The 26,609-nt window shown below is 39.2% G+C and overlaps 1 protein-coding gene across 1 annotated transcript in view; it reads left to right on the top strand.

Moving 5' to 3' along the window:
- The window catches only part of LOC124884015 (POU domain class 2-associating factor 1), a gene marked incomplete at its 5' end in the record, with an annotated part of 61,894 nt that overhangs the window by 8,220 nt on the left and 27,065 nt on the right, over nt 1-26,609 (top strand). Inside the window, one exon of the mRNA XM_047391601.1 lies at nt 22,754-22,878. Coding sequence (XP_047247557.1) covers nt 22,754-22,878 — 125 coding nt within the window. The remainder of the gene's footprint in view (nt 1-22,753; nt 22,879-26,609) is intronic.

Below are 26,609 nucleotides of genomic sequence, written 5' to 3'. Positions count from 1 at the left end.
AATGGAAGTCTAATCCAGGCTGATAAAAAGCTTTTTTTTTTTTACCAGGTTTCCCCCAAAAAATACAGAAACATTTTCACCCAGGAACAAAACACCTCTTAGTCTACAGTCTTGACATATAGTTCTCTCTGCCCCCATATTCATACATAGTTGTAATAGTGAAACATACAAAAATGCAAGATACAGTGTCTTTCAAAAGTATTAATAACTCTTGAAACTTCCAAAGAGTTTTCCTGTTATAGCCACAAACTTCAATCTATTTTATTGGAATTTTATATGACAGACCAATATAAGGTGGTTCAACTGTGTTGAAAAAAATGAATTTATTTGTGTGGCAGAAAATGAACATTGTAACATCACACTGAAGGCACCATATTACACTATGAAAGAAAGCGGTGGCAGTAGCATAGTGTGGGGATGCTGCTCCCCCCGATGAATGGAGCTAACTACGGAATGGTCCTGGAAGGAAAACCTATTTGAGGTTAAAAACACAAGTTACAGCTAGAGATAAAATGGAATGGTTTATATTCAAGTATTAATATGGCCCTGTCAAATCCAAACCTACATGCAATTGATAGTCCTTAGCAAGAATTTTTGTTTACAGGCATTCTCCACCCAATCTGACTTAGCTATCACATAAAATCCCACTACAGTTCTGAAATTTTGTGGTTTTAATGTGACAAAATAAGAAAAATTTCAATGTATATGAATACTATTGCGCTGTACTTACATACCTTTACCTTCCTTTTTTTACACATATGAGGGCATTTCCTTTTCAACAGCTGCACTGCCAGATAAGATGGCCTCTTTTTAGCACTATTTACAGAAACACATACACTGCTCGTGCATTAACATATCAGCGCTGAATAAACATTTTGCCAACATGTTGTGCTTCTGTGCAACATCTACAAGACAGGCACACAGTGTAGCTGCAGACAGTGTCACATGCACAAAGTGCTGAGTTTGACACCAAGCAGGGATTTGACCTCAGGCTCTTAACATTATACACTTTGATTCAGCACACAGAAACAGACAGAAATGTTAGAGGAAAGTGTCGTGCTCATGGCTGATTTTTTTACACGCCTCTGAGGTGGTTTACTGCATTATCTTGGAAGATCTGTTAATAGGATATTCTGTATGTGTGTGTTCTTTTCTCGAAGGGCTTCTGGAAACACTTTATGGGTATTTATGTATAGTACAAGTGCACACCTATTAAGACATGGCTGTCCACCTAAACTGACTGGCTGAGGAAGGAGAGCATTAATCAGAGATGGTAACTCTGACAGAGCTGCAGAGATGAACAGCTCAGATGGGATAATCTGTTGATAGGACAACTACGATTCACCAGAGATGGCAACTCCAGTTTGAGACTCCAACATGAGTCACACTTAAGTTGCAAAAATAAAAGTATTCAGACTTGACTATTGCCCTGAAAACCTGAAACCTGACTTGTTCTCCTGGTCTTAGACTTGACAATCTCCGACCAGGAGTTCAAGTTTTTATCTCATGTAATGAAGAGTGAAAGGAAACCGGTATGTGAGCCACAGACTGCTGCTGATGCCCATGTTTGACTGTGGAAGGATGAGCTTGATTATTAGCCAGTGACGTTGGTGGATTATAATGGGATGATACAGGCTCATAACAAACAATTCATTTTAGCTGTAGCTTCATAATAACGACTCCATGAATGTCTCTTCAGATGAATGCTGTACTAAATAACTTTGGATCATTTAGGAAACAAAATAAATTTAACTTACCTCCAGCATTCTGTTGCTGCTAAGCTTACTGCAACATTATAAGGATACTGAAAATATCAAAATAAAAGAACTTCCTGTTCCAGTCATTCAGTAGTTTAACACTTATTTATTTAATCACTACACTTTGTCTTGTTTATTATGTTTTTATTTATTCCTTAAATTTAAACATCCTTACTATATAGAATTGAAAACAAAGGTTTTAAATGTGTATTTAGAAAATGGTTTTCAATATTATTAGAAATTCTCCAGCTTAAAGTGAGAAGAAAACTCTCCAAACCAGAGTTAGTGCAATATATAATGGCGTGGACAATATGATGACAGGGATGAACATGTAATAACTTACGTGGTATAAAGACAAAAAAGCACTTTGTTTGACTCATTCAGAAATTTGACATTAACAGGTTTTAACTTCTTTTATTTTTCAATGCAACTCTAAATTGCCCTTAGATGTATGAATGAGTGTGTGGTTGTGTGTGTGTTGCCCTGCGATGGACTGGCAACCTGTCCAGGGTGTACCCCGCCTCTTGCCCATAGACTGCTGGAGATAGGCACCAGCTCCCCCGTGACCCACTATGGAATAAGCGGTAGAAAATGACTGACTGACTGACTAAATTTTTCAATGCCTATTTATATTTCTAATAGGCTAAATATTACATTTGATCAAATTTCAAGGTAATATTAATCAACCTATAGCTGATTTTGAATGGTAAATTATAAGATAACTGTTAATTAATATTAAAATATTAAAAGATAATTACCTAATGCTCATGTGGTGATTTAAGCCCACGGACAAACAGCACAGGGTTAGAATCCTGGCCTACAGCGATGCAGTGTTAGAGGTGAACTAGATGTCAGAGATTTCATGAGAAAAGGTTTATTTCAGTTGTTACTTGAACCTTGACCCTGACTTGGGGCAAAAGACATGATACCTATCTTGGACTTGAAAAAAATTTGGGAACATCCGTGCAGTGTTGTTTAAAGAAAATCATAAAATGTTTCATTTGTTTGCCACAAGCCATGTTGGGCATACAGCCAACATGTGGAAAAAGGCGCTGAACAATCTGGCGAAAATGCAGAAAGCTATGTGTGACAGGAATTTACACATGACCCTGAAGACACCTCAGCAGGGACAAGACAGCTGGATATTGGCTCGATAGATAATAATAATAATAATGATAATGTTATGGCACTTTCTCTGATTTTTATTGGAAAAATAAAGAAAAAGAATACAATCCATTCTTTTCTTTTCACATCACAAATATGCTCTACTGTATCTTGGTCTCTTACATAAAATCTTACAAAACAATTATTGGTTTTAATGTGACAGAAAAGAAAAACCTGGTGTGAATATTCTTGACTGTAGGACATGAGTGTTGAAGGTTGGTTTTAGTTTATCTGAACAGCAAGTGTTTGTGTTGAGTTGGAAAGAGGAAGTTCCCCAGAAGTTACTGAGTGTGAAGTAGAAAAACAGCTGCTTTTTCTAATAAAGCTCTGTAATATAATATGTACGCCGCACGATTTAAAAACTGTTCACACTTTTTAGAGAGTATTTCTCTCATTACATCATTGACCTGTTTCTTTAATTAATCACTTAAGATCAACAGCGTTTCAAGCCATACAGATTAATCATTTGTAATAATTTGTTATATTTGAAAAAATTCTCCTAATCTTTTTGTTTTGGGGGAAAACCCCGGCAGCACTTCCTTCATATTTGAACTTGTTGTAACAGCTTGCACCTGACAAAAAGGGAAAGCAAAGATTTTGTGAAAACAGTTAGCCTAGAATAGGAACTAACCTTTGCCAAACTTTTGTGTACTGTTTTCCTGCTTGAGTCTATTAAAACATGATCAAAATTTGTTGAGCCTTTTGGCAGGAGTGCTTGCAGCAGGCATGATGCATTAGAGAACCTTGGTATCGTTTAGAGGAGGAAAAGGCAGATTGTTTTCTGGCTCATAGATCAATCTGTGTCTTCAAACGAAAGCAAAAATCATTTTCCACTCCTGCCCTTTTGCCCACTTTCCCATTTTTTCCTGACAGGTGGCTAAGGGTGGGTGAGAACTTTCTCAGCTGCCTTTGAGCAACGTCTTAATGTGAAACGTGAGGATGACAGAACGTCAAGCTATAATTAAAAAAAAGGAACTTGGGGAAAAAAAGGGGCGAGACTCTGGAAGGTGAGCAAAGTTTAGTTATTTGCTGTGAAAAGAGCAGAGTCAGAGCTCTGCTGTCTGTGGTGTTAGGTACATTTTACTGCAGCATATTGATACCAATTATTTTTGTTGCACCCTCCTTCCCTACTGTAACGCTTAATGACTCTTTAGAATAATATATTTTCTTCTCAATAATTATTGTAACACATGAGAGTCAAAGTCACATGTCTAATCTGATCTTCTTTCTATTATTGTTGGACCACAATTAAAGACACTGTGCCAAACGGTGTTTCAATGTTCCACATTAATCTGTTTGCACATGCATCTACTTTCCAAAGTATTCATGTCTCTTTAACTTCTCAACATCTAAATCCAGCTGTTCTGTGAAGGCCTCAGAATGCTGTCAGAGGGCAACAGTGAAGGAACAGCTTCATAAAGACAAAGGCACACAGCAGACAGATCAGGAAGTCGTGGGGACGTTTAAGCCTCATCTGGTGCTCACGTTTTTGGTTCTCAGGTTTGTAGGTCTGATAGACTTGCAGCATTTTTGTTCTTTTTTTTAATTTAATTTCAATACAAACAACTTTGCAGGGCTGCACGGTGGCGCAGTTGGTAGCACAGCTGCCTTGCAACAAGAAGGCAACTGGCGACCCACTAAATGATTTGTTCGGCACTCGACCAACTAATCAAACATGTAGAGAATCTTTACTGAAAGCCAAGGCAGTTAAAATGGACACAATTTCTCTTTTACTGACAATGTTTCAGCTTTCATTTCAGTGTTGTGGTAAATGAATCAACACACAACCCCCACAAACCATTGATTAACCTTGGCCAAATACAGGAAGTGCTGACCCAAGTCCCATTCTTGTTTTTAAGTGTGGACAACAATTTGTTAAAAAAAGAAAACAATTTACCCAAATACATGGAAATTGTATGCCTGTCTTTTAATAACTCAATCATGCAATACCCTTTTAAATAGTTTTGCATCTGCAAAGACTCTAGATTTATTTTTTACAACAGATAAAAAAATGAGCAGATAAAAAAAATGAAAGAAATGCTCGTGGGTGCTCTTAACTTGACAATTTTGGCACTCATGGAAAGAAGTTGACAGTACTGTGGTACAGTAATGAAAACACAAATATTTGGTGATGTGGGTAATGTACAGTAATTTTGAGCTTGTTTATGTTATGATTATGGCATGTCTGTCTGCTGTCTCCGATGGCAGCATAATGAACTTAACCTCTGCACCTGCTCCGCTGCCTATATATCCTGGTCTCCTGCACACAGACAGTGCCAGATTTTTGAAAGCCTTATGTGAAGAGACATCCAGCATTGCTTGCCCATCTTATTGCTTGATCACAACTACCTCTCATCCCTTGGATTTCCTTACCTTGCCTTGCACTCATCGGATTTTCTTCCTGGCTTCTGACTTCTGGACCTTGACCATGATCTGTCCCATGACCTACTCCCCTTGTCTAGCCCGTGGATTTGTTTGCTGGCCTCAGCCCTCCTGTATATGACCCAAGCCTTTCTTATGGATCCCTTTCTAGTCTCTGTGATTCTGTCCACTGTGGAGACGCAGCTTGCAGTGGCGTCATCTCTCTGCCTCTCTCTGCCACAGCTTTTCAGATCCCTTTGGAACCTCAACATGACCACGGCCCTGCCTGATTTTTTTTTTTTTTTCCATCAGCCATTGAATACTCAGCAGACAGCCACTAACCTGTCTCTTTCCCTTTCAGCAGTTGCTGATTGTGTGAGAAACTGTCATCTAGGTTTTGTTTTGAACTTTCAAATGAGCCCACTGGTTCTAGGGAGGTAAGTTCAAGACTGATTTTCAGCATTTTTTACAAATATTTAAGTGTTGCCTGCATTTACATTGAGCCCTACTGGGTCAATACTTCGTAGAACCGCCCTTCTTTGCAGTTAAGAGTGTAAGTCTGTTGGGTTATGTCTCTCTGATCTTTGCACATCTAGAGACTGAAATGTAAGTCCATTCTTCTTTGCAAAATAGCTCATTAAGATGTAAAAGGGTTGTCATACTTCTGAAACGTGACCCTCTCCTTCAGCATCAAGTCTTTCAAACTCTAACAGGTTTTTCTCCAGGGCTTTCCCACCTTTAGCTCCATCCATCTTCCTATCAGCTCTGGACAGTTTCCTTGTCCTTATAATATATAAAAGCAACCCCACAGTATTATACTGCTACAACTATGTGTCACTATAGGGGTAGTGTGTTGCCTACTTGTAAAACACGGTGTTGGGTATGAAGGCAAAATTTAAATTAAAAGTTTGCTCATTTGACCAGAGAACCTTCCAATGGGACTTCGGAAATGGTTTCTTCTTGCCCCTCTTCCATTAAATTGAGATTTGTGTAGTGCATGACTAATAGTTGTCTTGTCAACAGACTATCTCACCTGAACTGTAGATCTTTGCAGCTCCTCCAGAAGACCTTTTAATTGACATGTCTTGGTAGGTTTGCATTCAAGGCTCTGCAGATTTGTCTAGAAAATGTCTGTGATGAAATTTTTTTTTGTTCATGAGGCCTTGATGTGAGCTCAGTAAAATCTCCTAGGTTTCTATCTTAAGGACTGAGTCATCCCATCTTATTTCTAACCAGCTCATGCTTAAACTCTAAGTTAATGTTTAGTCAGCACTGTGTTTTTAGACCAGGTCATTGAAGGTTGTTATTTCTTATCTGGAACATCTGACACTCTACACAAACACCACCAGCTGGGCCACTTCACTGGTTTCATGCCTAAACAGGTCAGTGCTGGCAAACCATTCGGTCTAAAAAGCCTGAGCCTGTGAGGCAGAAAGATCCGGCTCTTAAAACTCCCATGACTTCTTTATTTGCTCCTCCCTGAAAATTAAAACTGGGATGAAGGATTCATTGCAAAATTATGTACAATGTGATTCCTCAACAAGTCCCGACATATATAAGTAGGGTTTTTTTTTCCTCTCTCTTCACTTTAGTATCAGAAGTGTCAGGTTGTTATCTTAGCATGCAAAACTCTTTAAGGTTGTTAGTAACACAGTACTGAAGAACATCTCCAAACAGGATTCCCAATGAAGTAAAAAAAACTCCTCATCACTTGATTTCTATGTAATTTCAACTGCTTGCTCAAAGATATTGAAGTCATTGGTAAAACAGAAAAAAATTGGATAATTTGAGGAATGCTCTAGATAAAAAAACAAAAAAACAACTCCCTGTTCACACTGAATTAAGATCCCAAATACAATGTAAAAAGAAACCCATTAGGAAGAGAAAGGTCTGTAGAGTTTTCTTGTGGGGTTTTCTGCAGCATATGGATTGTGCTTCTCATTACGAATGATGGAGCGTTTATGTTGCGGTGTAGTATTGAGTATTCATAAAATTAGTGCAAGAAAGTCCAAAATACCCTTGAATGTAGTTAGTTTATCATTGTGGTATATGGGAACATAGTGGCAGCATCTGCTTGACATGGGGCACGTATTCATTGGCGTGTCTTGGTTGTTGAGAATTTCAGGCAGTACTGCGCAAGTTGTCCTTATGCCTACCCCACCATGCCCACACAGTGCTGGCAGTGCTTAAAGTAAGTTACTACAACAGGTACAAAGTACAATTTGCTTGGTCTCATTGTGGTCAGGCTTGTTGGACCAGGACGTTTCTGCTGGTTGAACCTCTGAACAGAAGACTTCTTTAACTTTAAATTCTTCTGCATCCTCTCAACTATCTTCCCATAATGAATATAGACTTGTTGCCTTAACATCACACATGGTGAAGGTCTCTGGGAACCTCTTATTGTCGTAGAGTTGGAGTTAAAGATCCACCATAAATTTGCTCCAACAAACCCACTGTCATCTGGACAAAGGAGGCCGCAGCAAGATTATCATGTTCTTTGATTTGTCCAGTGCTTTTAACACAATTCAGCCAATCTCACCATTCCTTTTCACTCTGTAGACCTCGGGCTTCCAATACAAGATAGACTCTTGTCATCTACAGATATACTCAGATTATGCAGTTTTTGGCTCAGCCAGAGATGGACAAGAAGGTGAGTAGAAAGAGCTGGTGGATCGTTCTGTGGCATGTTGTGGAAACGATTATCTTATCTTGAATGTGGATAAAACAAAGGAGATAATCAAGAGATTATTTCAAGAGAAAACAGGAATAGGTCAATTTTTTTCATGGAGGAAGAAGTGGAAGTGGTGGACTATAAATATATCAGTGTTCACCTAGACAACAAACTGGACTGGAGACTGAGCAGAACAGGAAAGGCTGTACTTACTGTTGATCTTCACGTCTTTTAGTGTTTGAAGCAAGCTGCTACTGATCTTCTGGCAACATAAGAGTGACTTAAAATGAGCCAAAGCTGATTAAAAAAGGCTAAGCAGACAGACTATTGGATGTGTTCAGCATAAAATACTATGTAATTAATTTGTTTAGTAAATTATCATGGATTTATAAAATAAAGGAAGGTGCAATACACTTCTATAATTACACAGCAGCTACAGTAAAAACTGTAGCATTATTAGGTATTTTTGCTCTATTTTAATTGAATTAGCCTAAGAAAATCTACATAAAATAAAGACAGACCTGCAGCATGTACTACAACCAAATAACCTGACAATCACCAGCAATAAAGACATGGTCTAATAATTTAATCTGCAACTATTTTCTGAAGAATATTGAAATGGGGTCAAAGACATTGTTCTTTCCTATTTCATTCAAAGCTTTGTTACTCTTTTCTCTTAACACTAAAAACGGGACAAACAACGTCAAAATTGCAGATATTTAAGATTATAGATGAGAAAAAAGGTGAAAAGTTTAAGCTTAATCGTTTCTTTTCCAGTTATGTTTAACAGGGACACAGTGTTCCTATTTTTCCTCTCGAGGACTTATTTCTAAGTAAAAGGAGCAAATGATGGAAATGAACTGACAGAAGAACTAAACAGAGACTCACATTCTGTTCAACATTACAGGGGTTGGACAATGAAACTGAAACACCTGTCATTTTAGTGTGGGAGGTTTCATGGGTAAATTGGACCAGCCTGGTAGCCAGTCTTCATTGATTGCACATTACACCAGTAAGAGCAGAGTGTGAACGTTCAATTAGCAGGGTAAGAGCACAGTTTTGCTCAAAATATTGAAATGAACACAACATTATGGGCGACATAACAGAGTTCAAAAGAGGACAAATTGTTGGTGCACGTCTTGCTGGCACATCTGTGACCAAGACAGCAAGTCTTTGTGATGTATCAAGAGCCACGGTATCCAGGGTAATGTCAGCATACCACCATGAAGGACAAACCACATCCAACAGGATTAACTGTGGACGCAAGAGGAAGATGTCTGAAAGGGATGTTCGGGTGCTAACCCGGATTGTATCCAAAAAACATAAAACCACGTCTGCCCAAATCACGGCAGAATTAAATGTGCACCTCAACTCTCCTGTTTCCACCAGAACTGTCCGTCGGGAGCTCCACAGGGTCAATATACACGGCCGGGCTGCTATTGCCAAACCTTTGGTCACTCATGCCAATGCCAAACGTCGGTTTCAATGGTGCAAGGAGCGCAAATCTTGGGCTGTGGACAATGTGAAACATGTATTGTTCTCTGATGAGTCCACCTTTACTGTTTTCCCCACATCCGGGAGAGTTACGGTGTGGAGAAGCCCCAAAGAAGCGTACCACCCAGACTTTTGCATGCCCAGAGTGAAGCATGGGGGTGGATCAGTGATGGTTTGGGCTGCCATATCATGGCATTCCCTTGGCCCAATACTTGTGCTAGATGGGCGCGTCACTGCCAAGGACTACCAAACCATTCTTGAGGACCATGTGCATCCAATGGTTCAAACATTGTATCCTGAAGGCGGTGCCGTGTATCAGGATGACAATGCACCAATACACACAGCAAGACTGGTGAAAGATTGGTTTGATGAACATGAAAGTGAAGTTGAACATCTCCCATGGCCTGCACAGTCACCAGATCTAAATATTATTGAGCCACTTTGGGGTGTTTTGGAGGAGCGAGTCAGGAAATGTTTTCTTCCACCAGTATCACGTAGTGACCTGGCCACTATCCTGCAAGAAGAATGGCTTAAAATCCCTCTGACCACTGTGCAGGACTTGTATATGTCATTCCCAAGACGAATTGACGCTGTATTGGCCGGAAAAGGAGGCCCTACATCATACTAATAAATTATTGTGGTCTAAAACCAGGTGTTTCAGTTTCATTGTCCAACCCCTGTATGTCCACATGATTTACAAGGTCAAATAAAATGGCCTTTTCGACATTAAGACAGAAATACAAATATGAATGGATCTGGTATGGAGTAAAAAGACATGTATGTGTCAGGGTTTGGACTTTGTTTGTGTTTAGTCACTTATGTTTTGGTAGTCGTGTTGTTTTGGTTACTCCCTCTCACTCCTGATTGTTTGTTTCCCCCCCTAGTGTTGTCACCCTCCTCGTTCATTGCTCCTTTGTTTATGGTTGCTTTCTTAGTTTTGACTTAGTATGGTTTTCTCTTTGTCATTTTGCTATTATTATTATTATTATGCTTATTATTATTTGTACTCTGTTTATCTTATTTCACCAGCCCCTCTGGTTGGGTTGTGTTTACTTATTGTTTACTTTTTGTTTGTTTACATCCTAGTCCTCATGTTCTCTGCTTCCCTTCCTGTCAGTTCAGTCTGTGTGATGTTAGGTTTGCTGTATGGGTTCCTTGTTCGTTCTTAAGTTATGGTGCTTCTTATGTTCCCTCTAGTTTCTCGGTTCATGTTTATTCTTTACTCTCATGCTTCATTTGGTTATTTGTTTATAGCTTTGTTTCGGTATTGTTTATTAGTCCCTTAGTCATGTTTTAATCTATGTATTGTTTTCACCTGTTCCCTCTGCCTTCCTGCCTCCTCGTTACACCTGTTCTTAGTTCCTTGATTACCTGTCTTTGTTCTCGTTCTGTATATTAGTTGGTTTTGTTTAATAGTCCTTTGCTGGTTCCTCTCGTTCACTACCCTCGTCCATGCCGTGAGTTCTGCATGTTCCTGCAGTGTCTCTGTAAGTTTGGATGTCTGACTGGTTTACACCTGCAGTGTTTTTTTTTTTACTTTTCACTTTTTGAATAAAGCTAAAGACTGCTTGAAATGCTGCTCCCAAGCTCTTGTCTGCGCTTTGGTCCAACCCAAACCCGAATGTGACAGTATGAGCTTTTAAAAGAACAATAAATGTATCAGTTTCCAGGTGTTCAATGAGGAAAACACAGATAGTGAAACAGATTTGTCAGAAATCATATTCTACCTTCAGCTTGTAACAACAACAGAACCCGGCTGCTAACGTTATTTTGCTTAACTGTAACTTAAGGAACATTTTAGAAAGGTTAGCATTCACTCTCAGAGACTCTGCTAATTTAAACCCAAACTAATTAATTTAGATATTTGTTAACACTCTTACATTGGATCAGCTAATTGTGGCGCATCAGTAGTTAGTTCCAGTTTTCCTTTTGGTGCATCCGGACCCCTGGCGGTCCATCAGAATGAGGGACTACAGGGCGCAGGGCTATTGTTTGTCTTCTGAATTAATTTTTTTCCAATACAAAGCATGACAATAGGGTGGCAAAGCTCCACATTTGTGCTATTATTTATTTAATTCTCAGCTTTTTTTGTTGTAGCAGCTGTGCCCCCTTTAGTAGTTGTTTCAATAGGCCAAGAACATAAGTTTAAAAACAAAAGTAAAACATACTTTTGCTGACCAAAATCTGCACCCTCAGTCTAAGTCAGTAGCCCATCCATTTCCTGTCTTATGGGACACCCCTGGTGAACAAAATGATCATCTTTTGTAGATGTATTGAACATCAGCGTTTGTCTTTAAGATGTAGGTCCAGGACTTAAACCAGTCAATGTTGACTACACTTTTCTTGGATAAAACATGTTACATTGCTAGAAGGAAGACACACTCTGTCACTTTTTTCACAGCTGACTATTATAGACAGCATTCAGTCATAACACTGGGACTAGGCTTTGCTTCTCAGTCCTTTATAAGGCAACCTAAGATGGGGATCTCTACTAAAATTATAAAATTGTGTTCTGTCTGCATTAAATCCATCAGCATCTTTTTTTGGGTTTCTGTTTTTATTCTTTAGCCATTTTTCAAAAGTGCATTTCGTGCAAACTAAGATTCTGCCAGCTTGTCAAGATAAGACGACCAATGGAAGGAAGTATGTAGAAGTCTATTTGCATAAAGGCTTTTTTAATCAATTATTCTATCACGCTTTTTATATTTTCTAGCCATTTACTTCCACACGTTCTTTTCTTCAGCTCCGTTTCTCCATATATAATATTTGGTCTTTTGTAGTTTTTCTTTAGCTTGAACTGCATGAAGACTGAAACTAGATGCAAGGGGTAGATCTGTGGTTAGAGAAGCTGCAAAGTCCCTGGGGGATTGTTAGCTAGCTTCAGGCTGTTATAAAGCACGTCAGTCATCCCGCCACTTTGATTTTCTTCAGTTAAACTGTTTGATATTTTGGCCAGATAAACACTATGCACTGGGAAAAATGTAAGTACATCAAACTGTTACTTCTTCACTTTTGGAATGTACACTAACCTTTTCAGCCATTTCCTAAATCAGAGATGAATGGAGTGGAATCTTTTATTCTACTTCTCTGAATGTTCTACTTTGTTTGTGTACTTAGATGAAAGAGAATAAAAGTATAATGGAAAGAATAAAAGTTTTCTAATTTCATGTTTAGTCAAGATTATTGCAGTTATTGTTATTTTAGAAGACATAATATCTATTTAAGCAACATGGAATTATGCAACGTTCTTGTTCTGCCAGTGTATCTGTTAGTAAATGACATTAATCCCAAACCGCAATGTCGTTCTGATCATGATTCAGATTTTTCCTGTTTGAGAAGTTCTGGAATATGGTTACGGAACAAAATCAGAGAAACGTTCTGATTCTAACCCATATTTTTTTCTTAGAAGTGTTTAATATTACATGAATAATTTATACTCAGAACATTCCAGCACATCTCTCTGATACTGTCCACACACACACACACACACACACACACACACACACACACACACACACACACGCAGTGTGTCCATGGTTGTGACGGACAACATCGGTAAAAGAAAAGGAACTGCTGTGGAACTGAGTCGGGACCAGTGTCTAAGGTGTTGCGTGCCACCATTTTGGAAAGAGGAAGGGTGTCTTTTTAAAGTTGGCTGCATGTTGCCATTGGGCTGTAATCTTGATATGCAAAATGCAAGCGAGGCTCCCACCGCAGTAAAAGGCTGCACATCTGGGGAGCTTCCTCTTTTGTGTTGATTGAGTCGGTGTTCATGCGCTGTGGTGATTGTTTGCTGGTGTGGGCTAATGTGGAATTGTCTGAACCAGAGAGACATGAAAGTCAACAACACTTTCTGCTCTACTGTGCTCCAGGTCAAGTTTGTTTCTCAGCTCTTGTCTTAGAACATGAACCTTTTATACTGGGAATCTTTGTTCGCTTTGAATGACCTTTTTTTTTACAATAAAAACATAAACCATAAATATAAATAGAAGGAACTGTATTCCTTCCTTAAATATTTTAGTTTTTTTGTATTAATAATATAGGTTTTACAAAATGTTACTGCTATTGTAAATCATTTGCCTCGATAGGCACCACATCCATGTTTGCTGCCCACTTCTTTAGCGTTTTGTCGAAAATTCTTCCTTTTGAAAAAAGGTGCAAACTTGTTCAAACTACAATAGAAAGCAGGTTATTACTCCAGTTAGACATCTCTAGCACTTTGGTTGCATATTTTCTTACAGCAGCCAGTGCAACAGATCATGTAGCAGGACAGCATGAAATATTACAAAGTATTAGTAAAGAAACAGTTTGCTGGCTGCAGGACAACCTCACTTATCTATTGCAACACCAGAGCTGCTTTCAAATTGATACAAGACTACATAGCAGGACATTAATTCTGTAGAGTTCTGTAAACACTCATTTCATATCCAAGTACATTACTATTGCATATTAGTTTTTTTTTTATCTTAGTGGTATTTATTTTATCTTAGTGGTATTTATTTTAAGAATAATCTTAACAATGTCACATTTCACATGTTATTTAATTTAGTTGGATAGTATTTTTAAAAGCTTTATACTAGACCCTGTTTTGCTTTATTTTAGTTCTGATTCCTGTTTGTTCCAACTGACATCTCTGAAATATGGCAGAAAGGGCAGAAAATAGCAAAAAATATGCACTTAGTGTGAAATGAAATCGTGTGTGGCCTATAAGGCTTACATGGTCTTTCAAAATCTTTTGCTGGAAAAGTCCCTGATTCTTACATGACAAAGACTTTATTTAAAGAAAAAATCTTCAGCCCTTGGAGGCAGCTTAGTCAGCTTAGTTCCTCGGCAGAACATCCAGCCTGTCACGAGGGGGGTCTAGTAGAGGACATACATAGCAGTTGGGTGGACCACAGGTCTCCTTCCTCTGTCAGTGAGAGGGATGTAGTTTGTGAAGGATAAATGAAAGAAGGAGTCTTTAAAAAGTCACTTTGGGGGAATCCTTTACATTCAAATGAATTTGCATTAATCAAGCATTTTGACCTTAGAAAAGATTGATTCCAGCAGATTGAGATTGAAACGTTTTTATCAAATTGTAATCTTTACTTTTTCAGCAAATCTTAATTCTAATCTTTTATTATGTAAATGTTTCTGTATGATGAGCTGCTGCTGGCCAATTAAAACCCAACAAGGGGATTCATTTAAGCTGCTGGGCAGTTATACAGCTCCCACATGAAGTGAGCAGAACAAAGCCCCACCAAGTAAGTCATGTCAGTTAAACGACTCCCTGTGCGAGCAATGAGAAAAATATTGGTACAGATAGTTTCCACTGAGCGTGATTTTCCAGATGTTTTAAGTAAGAACATTGCCAGTGTTTTGGGGGGAGTTGGATAACATTGAAAATTTGACAAGATCTAACGTGCCCAGAACGAAGACTTTAAAAGGAACAAACTGACCTCCAACATTGTTTCTCTTGTGAATTCAGAGGTTTCTTGTTCGAATCAGTTTGCCGAGAAGTCCCCCAATCACAACTGGCTGTGCTTGGTGGGACCAGCCCATCTGTTCCTTGTTAGTTTTCCAGCTCTGATCCACGCAGGTCGGATTCTCTTCGTTCAGGATAAGAGTGCAGACTAACGGCTGCTGTAGTAGTATTGCTGCCACCACCAGCAATGCACCGTTTCACCATATTAACAGTTTTTAGTGTAACTTGGCTTCTACTTGAACTGTTTATCATTGATGCTCACACAATGAATGACCGGAGACTTCCCCTTTGATGTCATTTCCAGGCGACTTTATTTTGTGTTACAATCACGTCTTTAATCCTACTATCATATCAATTACTGCCCAGTTCCTTTAATATATAAATGTATTCTTTCAATTTCTGCATTTGTGGGAAAAGTGTGTCACAGGCACTAATAATTTAGTTGAACCTTTATAATTCAGGGTGAAATTATTACACAGAAAAAACTACAAAGAGTTTTAAAGATAAAGAACTATGTGCACATGTTTTTGTGCAGGCTTAAACATAAATGTGTACCTCCATCATTTGTTTAGAAATCCTTCAGCAAATGAAACCTCAACCAAAACCTTTTTGCAGTCATCAACAGGCTTCTGGGATTAATACTTGGCTTTGGCTTCATTTACATTTGAAAAGAAGTAATGTGCCAAGTCCAACTCCTGGAGACATCCCCACACCACAATCCCCTCTGGACCCAGGCTTTACACCTGACACATGTAGTCAGGCAGGTGTGGTCTTCCTGTCAACTGCCAAACCCAGACTCATTAACTGGACTGCCAGACAGAAAAGCACGATTAATCATTCCAACTTTGCAACGGTACTGCAGAGTTTGTGAGCTTTTATCATCTCTTAATCTGACACTTTAAGAACACTGAATTTGTTTGGTGTCCAGGAAAGATATTTCATTTTAGAATATTCAGGAAATACCCACCACACTAATGCAAATGGCGACTCTGGCAAGGAAACACTTGTGTTCATTATATTCATTAACAATTTTACAAAAAGTGAACAAGTTAATGAGAAACAAACTGTCAGAAGTCGAAATAAACAGTTAATTTTCAGTGTGCTTTTCATTTGGTGCAGGCAAACTGGATTTGAAGTTGGTAAAAAGTGAAACCTTGAACCATCTATGTCAGAATTCCAACTTTAAAGAACATTCCAGTTGGTTCTTTCAACTTGGAAATACCAGCTTTAGAAAATAAATGCAATGCAACAAAACTCCATGGGTTTCAGATGCTTTTGTCAAATGCATGCCGATTTCTTGTCCCCTTGGTTTGGCTGTCTGTAAGTAATTTCAGTTTGGATTAATTGTGTTGTATCCGGCTTAGTCAGTTTATATTTGGATCCTGCCATCATCTTTATGACATGCCAAGGAGGCTTCCCACATTCACATTTAAGTCCTTCCTGTATTTGACAAGACTGATCAAGACACCATCATTATAAGTTCTAAATGCTTATTTTCAACTTAAAAGCTTATAAAAAGGCAGAATGAACGAAACAGTGAATTCTAAAAGGGATCATCTTTCAGTAAAACGCACAACGTTTTTGGATCACTGTGCTCATGCCGTTTCTGCCTATCAACAGCCCGAAGGAATTTTGGCAGTTGCACTAACCTTAAAGTGACCTTAAAGATGTAGAAGGGGAACCCCCCGCACATGTAAACTGACTGCTGCTACAATGGCCAGTAACACAGACAGCAGCAAAGAATCTAATATTTCTTTGGATATATTTCAGTCACTATCACAGAGGTGAAGCAGCAACAGGACAAGAAAGTCAGCTATCATCATATGGCAGAGCACAAGTGCTGCTACGTGTGGACGGTCAGTAGAGTCTATTTATGCTGGATGCCAGAACACGGCCGGAGTCAAATCTACATAAATCATACCGCACCACCAGGAAACAGAATGAGCACAACATCCGGATTTTGAAAATAATTCATTAAAGACAGACTACACCTCGCTACATTAATAAATACACGCATATATTTATATATACATGTATATATTAGCAGTTGTTAACATTAGATAAATTAGATCAGTTACTGGGTTAACTGGCATTATAAACCAAGCAATTAAACATTAAACACACCAAATAAAGCAACAAATATAGCTTCTCTTCACGGCATTGTACAGCACTGAGTGAAACAACCGAAGGCAAAGCTGATTAGCATGGAGCAGTAGCAGAAGAAGGAATGATTCAAGATCTGGAGACACTACCTGGTGTGTCATTTTTTATTTTTTTACTTTTATGTTAGAATCTTTAGAAAAACATTCATTTAATTATATTGTATGCACATGTAATTTATCTTAATTTCATTATAATAATTTTGGATTATTATTATTGATAATAAAATAATAATTGCTGATATCTGAATGCACCTTTGTGACAATGAAGTGTTCTTACCTCCTTACCTGCACCAGTTCAGCTAAAGTTTTGAAATCTGGGAACATTTGTCTAATTGAAGTGATCAGAACTTGACGAGACTCTCTGAATGAGGTGTTTTCTCATCCGCAAAGCACTCCCTTCAGCCGAACTAAACATCTAATTAATATGCTAACTCGGTCAGGGGTGTGAATTACAATCTGTCAAAATGACATGGTCTTCAGATTTTTCTTCAAATGTGGAAACATCCCTTGTGTCTGCTGCTTCTGCTCCATGCTGCTCAGCTTCGCCTCCAGTTATTTCACTGCCAGGTGTCGCTGTCGGCTCCACTAGTGGCACCAACATATAAAGAGTTGCGCCCAAAACTTGTGCTCTGCCATCTGATGTCGGACAGCTGACTTTCTTCATCTGACTCTGCTTCGTCTCTTCCTGATAGTGACTGAATATCACACTTGTACTCGTCATCATTTCCGATCTCGTTCTTTCGGTCATGACCCAAAGTTCATGGCCATAGGTGAGGGTAGGAACGTAGACCGACCGGTAAATCGAGAGCTTCGCTTTTTGGCTCAGCTCTCTCTTCACCACAATGGACTGACACAGTGTCCACATTACCGTGGCAGCCACACCAATCCGTCTGTCAATCTCCCGCTGTAATTCTCCACCCACTCGTGAACAAGACCCCAAGATACTTGAACTTCTCCACTTGAGGCAGGAACTCCTTGAAGAGGACAAGCCACCCTTTTCCAGTCGAAAAACCATGGCCTCGGACTTGGAGGAACTGATCTTTATCCCACTCGCTTCATACTCAGCTGCGAACCGCCCCAGTATATGATGTAGGTCTGGGCTAGAGGGGGCCAGCAGGACCACGTCATCCGCAAAAAGAAGAGACGAAATCCACTGGTCCCCAAACCAGACCTCCTCTGGCCCTTGGCTGCGCCTACAAATCCTGTCCATAAAACGTCTTACCTACACCAGTTCAGTTAAAATTTTAAAATCAGGGAACATTTGTCTAATTGAAGTGATCAGAAGTTGGTGAGACTCTCTGAACGAGGTGTTTTCTGATCCGCCAACAAAATCGCAAAGGTGTAGTCTGGAAGTGGCTTTTTAGGGAAATTTGTGACCATATATCTCAACAACTGTTAATTTCAGCAGCATGAATTTACTTTTTAAAGTATTTTATTAATGTTTCCTTTCTATAAATTTAATTGGATTTATCATAAAATTTGATGTCACTTTAAAGCTACAGAAGATCGTCATATGCTTTATACTGGCTTCAACTCATGCTGTTCAGGAACTATGGCCATGTGTTGGCTTCATGCCAGAAGTGGGCAGTCACCGGGAGCTCCTATATCTGTTCTATATCTGTGGTCAAAGTGTAGTTTGCATACAGATGGCACAGATAAACGAGATTACATTCTTAATTGTACATACAAAGTTCTCAGCATGTACAGCACCTAGTTTTGAAGTGGAAACACAAAGATGTGTGGTTTCAAAACTTTTTACAGAGAAAAATCTGAACATTGTGGTAAACATTTCCATTTAGCCTTTCTTAGTAATACTGGTCCTTCTCAAAATATTAGCATATTGTGATAAAGTTCATTATTTTCCATAATGTCATGATGAAAATTTAACATTCATATATTTTAGATTCATTGCACACTACCTGAAATATTTCAGGTCTTTTATTGCCTTAATACGGATGATTTTGGCACACAGCTCATGAAAACCCAAAATTCCTATCTCACAAAATTAGCATATCATTAAAAGGGTCTCTAAACGAGCTATGAACCTAATCATCTGAATCAACGAGTTAACTCTAAACACCTGCAAAAGATTCCTGAGGCCTTTAAAACTCCCAGCCTGGTTCATCACTCAAAACCCCAATCATGGGTAAGACTGTCGACCTGACTGCTGTCCAGAAGGCCACTATTGACACCCTCAAGCAAGAGGGTAAGACACAGAAAGAAATTTCTGAATGAATAGGCTGTTCCCAGAGTGCTGTATCAAGGCACCTCAGTGGGAAGTCTGTGGGAAGGAAAAAGTGTGGCAGAAAACGCTGCACAACGAGAAGAGGTGACCGGACCCTGAGGAAGATTGTGGAGAAGGGCCGATTCCAGACATTGGGGGACCTGCGGAAGCAGTGGACTGGGTCTGGAGTAGAAACATCGAGAGCCACCGTGCACAGGCGTGTGCAAGAAATGGGCTACAGGTGCCGCATTCACACTTTTGAACCAGAAACAGTGGCAGAAGCGCCTGACCTGGGCTACAGAGAAGCAGCACTGGACTGTTGCTCAGTGGTCCAAAGTACTTTTTTCGGATTAAAGCAAATTCTGCATGTCATTCGGAAATCAAGGTGCCAGAGTCTGGAGGAAGACTGGGGAGAAGGAAATGCCAAAATGCCAGAAGTCCAGTGTCAAGTACCCACAGTCAGTGATGGTCTGGGGTGCCATGTCAGCTGCTGGTGTTGGTCCACTGTGTTTTATCAAGGGCAGGGTCAATGCAGCTAGCTATCAGGAGATTTTGGAGCACTTCATGCTTCCATCTGCTGAAAAGCTTTATGGAGATGAAGATTTCATTTTTCAGCACGACCTGGCACCTGCTCACAGTGCCAAAACCACTGGTTAATGGTTTACTGACCATGGTATCACTGTGCTCAATTGGCCTGCCAACTCTCCTGACCTGAACCCCATAGAGAATCTGTGGGATATTGTGAAGAGAACGTTGAGAGACTCAAGACCCAACACTCTGGATGAGCTAAAGGCCGCTATCAAAGCATCCTGGGCCTCCATAAGACCTCAGCAGTGCCACAGGCTGATTGCCTCCATGCCACGCCGCATTGAAGCAGTCATTTCTGCCAAAGGATTCCCAACCAAGTATTGAGTGCATAACTGTACATGATTATTTGAACGTTGACGTTTTTTGTATTAAAAACACTTTTCTTTTATTGGTCGGATGAAATATGCTAATTTTGTGAGATAGGAATTTTGGGTTTTCATGAGGTGTATGCCAAAATCATCCGTATTAAGACAATAAAAGACCTGACATATTTCAGTTAGTGTGCAATGAATCTAAAATATATGAATGTTAAATTTTCATCATGACATTATGGAAAATAATGAACTTTATCACAATATGCTAATATTTTGAGAAGGACCTGTATTTTGTAGAACCACCTTTGTTGCAATTACATCTGTAGGTCTTTAGGGGAAATATTTTTGGGCTTTGACTAGGTCCTTCAAACACATGAACATGCTTTGATCTAAACCCTTCCATTGTAGCTATGACAGTAAGTCCAGCATTGTAGCAAAAGGCTGATGCACTGTATTTATCTCCATCCTTCTTCCCATTCACTCTGACCAGCTTCGCTCTCTCTACTGAAGAAAATCATCACCACATGATGCTGCTACCATCATGTTTAATAATTTTCTTAATGAAATACTTGAAAATATATGAAGAATAAATTACATCCAGGAGGACTACTAATTAAGTGACCTTTAAAGGTAACTTGATGCTATGGATTTTTAGGGGTATCACATAAAAGGAGCTGAATGCAAATTAATGCCACACCTTTCAGATCTTTATTTGTAAAAAAAAAAAAAACGGCAGTTCCCACCTGAAGAATAGCAAGCCCCGATCATGGTGCTACCCTCACAGTGTTTTACAGTGGACATGATGTTTAAGTGTTCCTCCTGACTGATACTTTTAACTTTGAGTAAAAGATTCAAATGACCAAATGTAAGGGAATCCTACTAGCAAAGCTACATGTTATTTTAAGTTAACCAGATTCTTTGCAATTGGTGGTAGGTTTGTACACAGAAATAGTAAATGCTGAACTTGGATCAAAGGGTGCATAAAACAGAGATATTTGTCTGTGGTTCGGCACACTTAGATGCACCCTAACCCCAACCCATATTAAAATGTTAAATGTCACATTAAATGTAGAAAAAGTATTGAAATAATTATCATATTCTCATTTATACATCACAAAAACATGGCAATTTGACCCATTTCAGATCCACTTTATGCCTTCAAGGTAATGTGCTACTTTGTGTGGATCTATCACATTAAATCCCAATAACATACATTGAAGAATGTAATGCCACAATATTTGAAAAGGTTGCACCTGTAAAATGATAAAACACTTTACTTCTGTGCTCACTAAATATTCAAAAGCCAGCGCCCAAATAAGCTAGTCAAAATGGAGAGTAGCTGGGGAGTTGATATGATAAAAGACCATTTTGGGGGAGGTTTATGCTTGTTTAAAGTTAACTTCAGGTATTTTAGTTTTTCTGATATTTATTTTGTGGGGTTACAACATTCATTTCTTTCTTTCTTTAGTTGATTTCTGGCATCAAATTCTAGATTTATTTAAATACTGTGAAGAAACTGAGAAGTGTGCTTAGCTTTACCAATGTCTAAAATGTATGGCCCCTTTCATCCAGCCCTGCCCTCCTCTCAGCGCAGACTTTATAGCACCCACCTTACTCCTCTGGCTCCTTTGCTTCCTTTATGGTATAGCACAATCCCCAAAGCTAACATTGCTGAAATGCAATAAGGTCAGTGCAGGTCAATGCCTCTGCTCTATGACTTTGCGGCTTTGGGCTTTACTGACTGATTGTTTTTGTCTGTAGCTCCTTTCTGCTTGTTGAGTGTTACTGGGATGGCTTTATTCGGTAGAGACTCTCATTGTTGGATCATGCTCATACCTGCAGTTATTGTTGTGCTCTAAACATATGGTCATGCTCAGAGGTCTTTTTGCTGAACGTCTCTGTCAGTGTGCTGTTCACAGGCTTCCTCCACCCAATCTGATTGAACTTGAGCTATTAGACAAAGAAGAATGTGCCTAAATTTCACTCTCTAGATATGGGAAACTGTAACTGCAGTGGAAGGGGGTATTAACTCAGAGGGTCAGTGAATATTGTTGCACTCCACACTTTTCAGATTTTATTTCTAAAAAGACCGAAAACTATGTATCATTTTGCTTCCTCTACACAATTACGCATTACTTTGTCTTAATCTGTTACATTAGACCCATAAAAGATTCAAGTCGTGTGAGCTTTTTTGCAAGGCACAGTGTATGTTCATTCTACCAATTTAGAAGCTCTTTTAATGTTTGAATCAATAACAGAGTATTGTTAAGCTCTTCTTTCCTAATATGTCATGTTCAAAAGCTTTACTCAAAATAAATGAAGGAGCAGCCATAGTGCAAAGGCTACAACTGTTGCACAATAGCGTTGTTAAAAAACCCTGGCTCCTTCCAAACAACATCTGAAAAAAAAGTAGTTGCCTGTTTAACTTTAGGACCTTTGTACCTGACTGGTAATTGCCTCCACACATGAACTTGTGATTATCCCAACAAGGTTTCCCTATGGCAGTTAAAAGGGAAAGCACCCTCATGTCTGTGTGTGATTCTGGTCTTTCCAGCACAGCCATCCACACTGGGAAGGTCCCGTCCGTATCAAGGAGTCAGAGTCCGAGATCCGGTCAAGGAGCTGCTGAGGAGAAAAAGGAGCCTGGAACATCACAGCGCCAGAACACATTCCATAGCTGTGAGCACACCATGAAACATGAAATTAACAATCACATAGTGCAGTGGTGTTCAAAGTCAGTCCTCCACTGCTGATATTGTGCATGTTTCAGATCTTTCTTCTGCCCCAGTACACCTGCATCAAATGTTTCATTATCAGGTTTCTGCTTACCTAGATAAGATAATGAGGACTTAACTCACCCTTTTGAATCAACTGTGTTGGAACAGGAACAGACATGTAGGACACCGGCCCTTGAGGACAGGTGTTGGACACCACTGAAACAATGCATTTTGTTTTCATTTACATATGTTTTGGTGATATTTCCTGAGTCATATACACTACCAGTCAAAAGTTTTAGAAACACTTTTTGATTTACTGGTTTTCTTTTTTTTCATGACAATTGACATTGTTAAATTCAATTCAGTTTTATTTATATAGCCCCAATTGACAACACATGTCGTCTCAAGGCACTTTACAAAGTAAATTCAGCCGAATCATACAGATTTCAAGTCAGGTACATACATTCCAATTAATCCTAACTATCAAACAGTGCAGTCAGATTCAGGTTATTTATTCAAATTGGTTAAAAGCTTTTCTATCTAAGGAAACCCAGCAGATTGCATCAAGTCAGTGACTTGCAGCATTCACTCCTCCAGGATGAGCATGTAGAGACAGTGGACAGTCATTGGCGTTGACTTTGCAGCAATCCGTCATACTGAGCATGCATGTAGCATGCTCAGTTTTTCCTCTCCATTGTAGCGACAATGGAGAGGAAAAACTCCCTTTTAACAGGAAGAAGCCTCCAGCAGAACCAGGCTCAGTGTGAGCGTCCATCTGCCCAACCAACTGGGGTTTTGTACGTAGATTCTCCCTGAAGGCATCTAAACTGTAAATGAACACATCTGGAATTATGTATCAAATGAAAAATTGCACAAGAACTTTAAATATATTTTATATTTTAGATTCCTTAAAGTAGCCGCCCTTTACTGAAATATTAACTTTTGGCCATCTCTCAATGAACCTCTGATAAGTTCTTTCAAGACTCTTTGTAAAACCATCTCAGGTGACCACCTCATGAAGCTCATGAAGAAAATGTTAAGAGAGCAAAGAAGTCATCAAAGCAAAGGGTGGATACTTTGAAGAATCTAAAATAAACAAATGTTTAGAGTTATTTCACACTTTGTGTTTACTACACGAGTTCATGTGTGTTCATTCACGGTTTTGTTACATTTGGTGAGAATCTACAATGTTAATAGTCCTGAAAATTAAGAGACACATTAAGTGAGAAAGTGTATCTAAAACTTTTGAACCACATCCCACTATTGTATTTCAGCATTATTATCCCATGTGGTTAATCAAATGCGAAGCATGGAATTAATTGCAGTAACATAAAACATAGAACCATGACTGAGTTAAGTGCTGACAAATCAAACAGCTCTAATTCTGAAAGATTTTCTTGATGGATTTTGTGGAAGTTAAAATAACATGACAGTTCTTATTTGAATTCACATCCATGGACCAGCATATCCACCACTGCCTTGTTTTTGAGTCATATGTTTCTTAATGTTTTAACATATTACTTCTTAATTGCACATCTGTGACTAAGATTGTTCACTCAGAAGTGTCACAATTATAAAATGAACCAATCATTTTCGATATCTCTGCAGCAGGAATACCAACAGAGATGTCAGAATGAGAGCTGAAGCCTGTTAGTTTGCAAGACAGCTCCTCTGAGCAGAATAGGGCAGTTTGCCAAACATGCATTGTTCTGTGTGGGAGATATACATCTTTTGACAAATTATGTGTGACTCCCGAAAGGTGAAAGAAGGAAACCCTGTGGGCCTATCTGGTTGTGAACAGTCAGGAGCCAGTGCCTATTCCAAGGCACAGAGGGGGGTTTGTCCTTATATAATCCAGGTGTTTTTCCATGGCAGTTACAACCATTGCTCCAGGGCTGGGCATGCAGCCCTATGCAAAATAACTCATACACTTGCCAAAGAGCCCTCCTACTTGTTTTTTTTTTTTTTGTACATTTACCACTCATCCAACCACACTTATACACACACTTGGTTGAGCTCCTTTGAGCAAGTAGTGTGATAAGATATAATAAGTAGAGCACGTTTATTAGGTATAAATAATCTTTTATTAGATTATAAAATGGAAATGAACATCCTCCTTAATTCAAAGTGAAAGCATTTTTGTTGAAAACCAGTACAGTTTTGAAAGTTATCTTAATTCAGATTTTCTTGTCAGGAACTGCTGTGTGTTCTCTGTAGAATCCACCTAAAGGTGGAGTACTGTGAAAAAGTGTACGTTGGCTGATGAAGTTTCAGGTTTCTAACGGGGCACGCAGTGAGGAGAAAAAAGGTCAGTTGTTAACATGGATGATTCCCAAACATAGAAAGATTTGTCAGGCAGTTACTGCATCACAATTTTTGGCCACTGATTAGGTGTAGATGCATGATGCAATTCTGACCAGAAGATTACATCCTCTCACCATTGGCATAGATGTCTTCATCATTTTAGACATTTAAATATTCTTTGAATGTTTTTTCTCCCACAGTTGACTGATAAAACATTTAAAGGTTTTCTTAAAAAAGTATTTTTTTAAGTAATTTGTTTTTGGATTTTAAAGTTATTTAGTTTCTCTGGAGACAGGGACCAGCTGTCCCTGCGACCATGCAAAGATAAGCAGCAACATTCAAACACCAACATTAAAGCATGGTGGTGATAGCATCATGTTGTGGGACAGTTTCAATGCCCATGGTAGTGTTTGATTGCACAAAGCAGATAGACTAAAAAAGAAGGAATAATTCTAAATTCTTCAACTTCACATCAAATCCACAGCTACAAAGTTTGAAGGTAGACACTACTGGTAATGCTTACAGGACTGTGATCCCAAAAACACACCAAAACTGTTTTTAGAATGGCTAAGGTAGGATAGCAACAAAAATCTCAAAGCCCCGACCTCCAACTCATTGAAAAATTTTGGTCTGTCCTTAAAATTACCATACAGGAAACCAAACAATTTGAATGACCTCTGCCAAGAGAAGTGGTCAAATGTTATGCAGGAATTGTGTCAGAAGCATGTTGACAGCAATAAAAAAATATAGTTCAGATGTAACCCCCTAAGAGACCTGCAACGAAAAAGTTGTTGGGATGTAAGTATATTTTTGGGTCTGTATGTACAATTGTTAATGATTAAAAACCCTCAACAAATTCAAAAATTCTTGTTAATCAAATTGATTGAATTTTAGACATATTATAAAAAGCCCAAGATTTAATATGACATTTCTAGTCATAATCATTGGATGTGAAGATCTATCCAGAACAATAAACGCAATTCGCAAAACGCATTCAGCATTTATTGTCCCCGAACTGAAGGCGCAGGGATGTGACCCTCTCATCCGCTGCGGTAAACCCCAACAAGCAACAAGCAAACCCACCCCAGTTTGCCGCATCTCCCCGCGGGCCACTCCAGAGTAGAAGAGAGTCCATCCCCTCTTGAGGAGATGGGTTCCAGAGCCCGTGCTGTGGGTGGAGGTGAGCCCGACTATTTCTAGTCGATATCTCTCGACCTCCTGCACAAGCTCAGGCTCCTTCCCCCCCATCGAGGTGACATTCTACATCCCTAGAGCCAGCCTAAGCATCCGGAGATTGGGCCACTGAGGTCTCCACCTTCGTCCGCTGCCCAATCCTCTTTGCACCGGGTCCTCATGGTCCCCCCTGCAAGTGGTGGGCCCACTCGTGGA

The sequence above is a fragment of the Girardinichthys multiradiatus genome, chromosome 18 (assembly GCF_021462225.1).
Source record: "Girardinichthys multiradiatus isolate DD_20200921_A chromosome 18, DD_fGirMul_XY1, whole genome shotgun sequence".
In the NCBI taxonomy this organism is placed as follows: Eukaryota; Metazoa; Chordata; class Actinopteri; order Cyprinodontiformes; family Goodeidae; genus Girardinichthys; species Girardinichthys multiradiatus.
This window is presented reverse-complemented; position numbering and strand designations above follow the sequence as displayed.